This window comes from Kryptolebias marmoratus, linkage group LG19 (genome assembly GCF_001649575.2).
Source record: "Kryptolebias marmoratus isolate JLee-2015 linkage group LG19, ASM164957v2, whole genome shotgun sequence".
In the NCBI taxonomy this organism is placed as follows: domain Eukaryota; kingdom Metazoa; phylum Chordata; class Actinopteri; order Cyprinodontiformes; family Rivulidae; genus Kryptolebias; species Kryptolebias marmoratus.
Genome location: NC_051448.1, coordinates 24,126,089 through 24,130,948, shown reverse-complemented (window position 1 = coordinate 24,130,948; position 4,860 = coordinate 24,126,089). Strand labels below are relative to the sequence as shown.

Genomic DNA, 4,860 nt, shown 5'->3' with positions numbered 1-4,860 from the left:
TGATGGCTTGACTAGTTTTCAAGGTGATCTGTATCTCATTCCCATTGATTGTCTCCCAGATGCATCTGGTTTTATGATTGTATGAATATTGACTAATGGGGTTTGAATAAATGTGTTAAACTTTAAGGTAACGTCTCCTTAAGGTCTTTCCCAATAACCAACTCGGGGAGGTAAAGGTAGTTTATCTCAACACTGTGATGCCAGGAAATGTGGGATTTTAAAAATAATTGTGACTGATGATACTGTGTGGACTTCAACTCATGTAATCACGGCTCCTTTTTGTCAGTCTTCTGAAAAAATGTTAGAAAATAAAATTCACCTGAAATTAAAGAAAGATATCCACAAAAATGACATCTAACATAAAGATTTGATTATTTTATTATACCCATTTCAAACATATGTTTTGTTTTTTGTCAGGATTTTTTTCATAGCCTTGTGTGTATTTTATTGGCTTTTGATTTATTTATTTTATTTATGTAAAATTGATTAATACAACATTCTTTATGCTTTACAGTTTCAGAAAGAAGAGAATCATTCCTCTCTGTAGTGTCATTCATTTTTGTTTTCTTTCTGTAATTTTGTACTTTATTTGAAGAAGTACAACCTACTGTAAATTATATAAAAAATAAATGTACCAGTACATTACATTCTTGAGACAACTGTATAAAATTTTGAGCACACTGGCAAAAGTGACAAAATACAGCTGCAGATGGAGGATGAAGGACAGCAGTTCGACTGAGCAGACTCACCATGTTCTTCTCTGACACAGAGCAGAAGGTTCTGAGTAGGACCTGGACCACAGCCACATGGTTGTAGCGAGCTGCAACATGCAGACATGTGTCACCCACCTGGAGGAAAACAAACAAGGATTTTAAAATGAATTCTAAAATATACTGGCAACCAGTGTAAAGAAGCTAAAACAGGGGAAATATGGTCAAATTTTCGTGTACCTGTTAAAAGTCGTGCAGCAGCATTTTGAACCCTCTGAAGCTGGGAAATGCATGAATCACTGACACCTATATAAAGTGCATTACAGTAATCCAGCCGTGTGGTCACAAATGCATGGATTGCTGTTTCAAAGTGCTGTCTAGAAAGCATAGGTTTTACTTTGGCTAGCTGCCTTAAATGAAAAAAGCTGGATTTTACAACTGCTCTAATGTGAGCTTCCAGCTTAAGACCAGCATCCATCTTAACTCCTAAATTTGTAATAACTGGCTTAACATATTGAGCCAGGGAACAAGCATCGGACAGAGTGTCTTCACTGGAACTGCCAAAAAACACTACCTCTGTCTTATCTTCATTAAGTTTCAAGAAATTTAGGGCCATCCAGGCCTTCAAATCTTCCAGACATAAGAACAGAGACCGAAAAGAGGTGGAGTCTGCTTTCCTTAATGGTACATAAATCTGTGTGTCATCCGCATAACAATGAAAAGCAATCCCATATTTCCTAAAAATAGAGCCAAGAGGAAGGAGGTACAACAAGAAGAGAAGAGGGCCTAGAACTGAGCCCTGTGGGACACCACATGACAGTGGAACAGAGGAGGACCTATGGCCATCAAGACAGACACAGAAAGTACGCTTGGCCAAATAAGATTTAAACCAGTCTAGGGCTATATGACCAATGCCCACCCACTGTTCCAAACGGGAAAATAAAATTCTGTGATCAACTGTGTCAAAAGCAGCTGATAAATCCAACAACACCAAGACAACACAGTCACCAGAATCAGTTGCTAAAAATATATCATTAAAAACTTTTAAAAGAGCTGACTCTGTACTATGAAATGATTTAAAGCCGGACTGAAAAACCTCTAAAATATTATGTTCAATGAGATAGGCCATTAGCTGATTATAGACTACCTTCTCAAGAATTTTTGAAACGAAAGGCAGTTTAGAGATAGGTCTATAATTCGCCAGGACAGCAGGATCCAAGGTTGGTTTCTTAATTAGAGGCTGGACAACTGCATGTTTCAAATTTTCAGGAACAACACCTGAGGACAGGCTACTATTTACAAGAGCAAGGACAGAGAGACCTATAGTAAGAAAAACATCATTGAATAATCGAGGTGGAATAGCATCATCCGGAGAACCAGTTGGCCTTAAGTGACTAACCACCTCCTGCAAAGATTGCAAGGTCACACATTCAAAGCTGAGGAAAACAGTAGAGCAAGGCACAAAAACTGAAGGGTCATGAACAGAGGGTATGATCTGGGCCCTAATAGAAGTGACTTTCTCAGCAAAAAAGTGTAAAAAGCTTTCACATACAGCAGGTGAAGTCTCCACAAAACCACCATGTTGGGCATTTAGAACAGAGTCAATAGTTTTAAATAAAACAGAAGGATTGTGACTGTTTGATACAATTAGATCCGACAGGTGCCTTCTTTTGGCGTCTTTTACAATCCTTTGATAACAGCACCAGCATTCCTTCAATATTTGGAGCGACACCTGCAATTTATCCTTTTTCCATTTGCGTTCAGCTTTGCGACAGTTCCTCCTGGCAGCCCGAGTGTCATCATTTAACCAGGGTTCATGCTTGGATTTTGAAAGTCTAATTTTTAATGGTGCCACCGAATCTAGAGCTGCTTTGCTGGTAGAATAAAACCAGTTGCTGAGATCCTCGGTTTTATTTCCCACAGTCTCTGGGATGGTACAGTTCTGATTAAAAACAAAGGAAAACTGACCAGCAGTAGAAGGGTTAAGAACACGACAGAACCGAGCTGCAGCGCGCGGTTTAACTTTAGTACAGGAGAACTTTATCTCAAATAAAACAGGCATGTGATCTGAAAATAATGGGTCACCAATCACTAAGTTAAAAACCGGTAGACCATAAGATAAAACCAGATCAAGAGTGTGTCCATGCTCATGTGTAGCACCAGTCACAGACTGCACAAGATTAAAAGAATCAATAACATTAAGAAACGACTGAACCATAGGTGAAGTAGGACAACAGACATGAATGTTAAAATCACCAACAATTAAAACTCGGTCATACCTTGGCATGATATCAGCCAAGAAATCAGAAAAATCATTTATAAAATTTTTGTTGTACTTTGGTGGCCGATAGATTACCGCACACAGCACAGTGTGGGAGCTGCCAAGTTCAAATAGGCTAAGCTCAAAGCTACTCAGCGGGGCTGGAGGCAACTGTTTACAAGTAAAACAACTTTTAAAAACAGTCACTGTTCCTCCTCCTCGACCCGACATCCTTGGAGAATTAAAGTAGCAGCAATTCTGCGGTAAAAGTTCATTAAAAATGCTGGACTCACCCAAACCACTTGTCCATGATTCCGTTATAAATAAGAAGTCTAGGCCTTGAGAGGAAAAGAAATCCTTAATGACGAAGGTTTTGTTTGCCAGCGACCTAGCATTTATCAGACCGATCCTGGCAGAGATCAGCGGATCTACACCATCAGCTGCCGTCCAAGATTCCCGGCAAAGAGGTCGCAGGTTGCGAAGATTCACCCTGCGTCTACAGGGCCTAGGAGTACAGGGCCGACGGGGCTGGAACACTCCATCTTGGCCACAACCAACAGGTACCAGACAGGCATCCACGGGATCCAATACGCGTAATGGTAAGGAAAGGTGAGGCACCAGCCCACGCATCTTGAATGAGGCCACAAAACAATGCCCCAAAGCAGCCTTTAATCGTACTAGCCGACCGCTGCGCTTGCCACGGCTGGGGGCTCGCTTCCGTCGGAAAGGTAGAGACCAGAAGCGACACAGGTAAGCTGGAATACCCAACAGCAGGGGCGAGGTTTTATCTCTAGTATAATTCCTCGATAACACATTTCCAGTCGAGGCTCCAATGTCCAGCAATCGTTGGCGATCATACACAATCATAGCGTTCACACTTGTAATAGAGTTAAAAGCAGACAGTAGACAAAACAGGCAAAACAGGAGGAGCGTCAGACAGCAAGCCTCAAACACTGGCGCCATCTTGAAAATACTTTTCAAGATGGCGCATACATCAATGTCGAATTACATGCATATGTAATTCGACATCTACATCAACATTTTTGCAGTCATAATTTTGTTTCTTAACCTATATTACAAAATTAGTTACAGTGTAATATATATTAAAAAATCCTAATAGGTTCTCTTTTATGATGTATGTTAAAGACAACACAGTTACCTATATTTTGATGTCTAAATTGTAAATGTAGTCTAAAAATTGGAGGAGTAGGATTTTTCTCTGAGCAAAGTGTGTCATGTGACCTCTGACATCTGTAGGAGCACCCTACAGTGATTTGTTTAACCTGTAAATATTTTCCCCAGTGGACGTAAGGTAAAGTACAATATAGTTAGCTCTCAAAAAGCAAATAGCATTAATCTCCTGAATAAGCTGAACATTTGAAAATTTGAATTATAAAAATTGAACTAAGTATGCAGAAGTAGTTACAGTCATAGGACAAAGAAAGACTGCTCTTTTATTTCTTAGACTTTCTGTATCACGGCATAATAAAAAAATTCTGGTGCCTCATTTACAAATGTGTCTGTACACATGAAAACGAGGCGTATGCCCTGTTCCACGCAAAACTACCATACTACCATATCAAACTTACTGTGTTGAATTCTGAGGTAACACCTAGTGCTGGGCGATATGGAAAAAATCATATATCACGATATGGATAATTTTATATCACGATAACGATATATATCACGATATACTCCAATTACGTACATTGTCAGTTATTCTCTGAAAAATATGAAAAAAAATAATTTCATTTCTTACCTTTTTCAAGCTTTATTTCGAAGTGACATTTAACTGAACTTTCACAAATGAGATCTGCTGCATTTTAGTGCAGCAATATATATGTACCTGTTAGACGTAACAGTATCAAATGACAACAGACTCTATTATCT

At 39.3% G+C, this 4,860-nt stretch overlaps 1 protein-coding gene across 3 annotated transcripts in view; it reads right to left on the bottom strand.

The window, feature by feature from the left end:
- ankrd6b (ankyrin repeat domain 6b) overlaps window positions 1-4,860 on the bottom strand; it is a 72,725-nt gene that overhangs the window by 34,663 nt on the left and 33,202 nt on the right. For all 3 annotated transcript variants that reach the window (XM_017437714.3, XM_037981727.1, XM_037981726.1), the window contains exon 7: window positions 750-848. In XM_017437714.3, coding sequence (XP_017293203.1) covers window positions 750-848 — 99 coding nt within the window. The remainder of the gene's footprint in view (window positions 1-749; window positions 849-4,860) is intronic.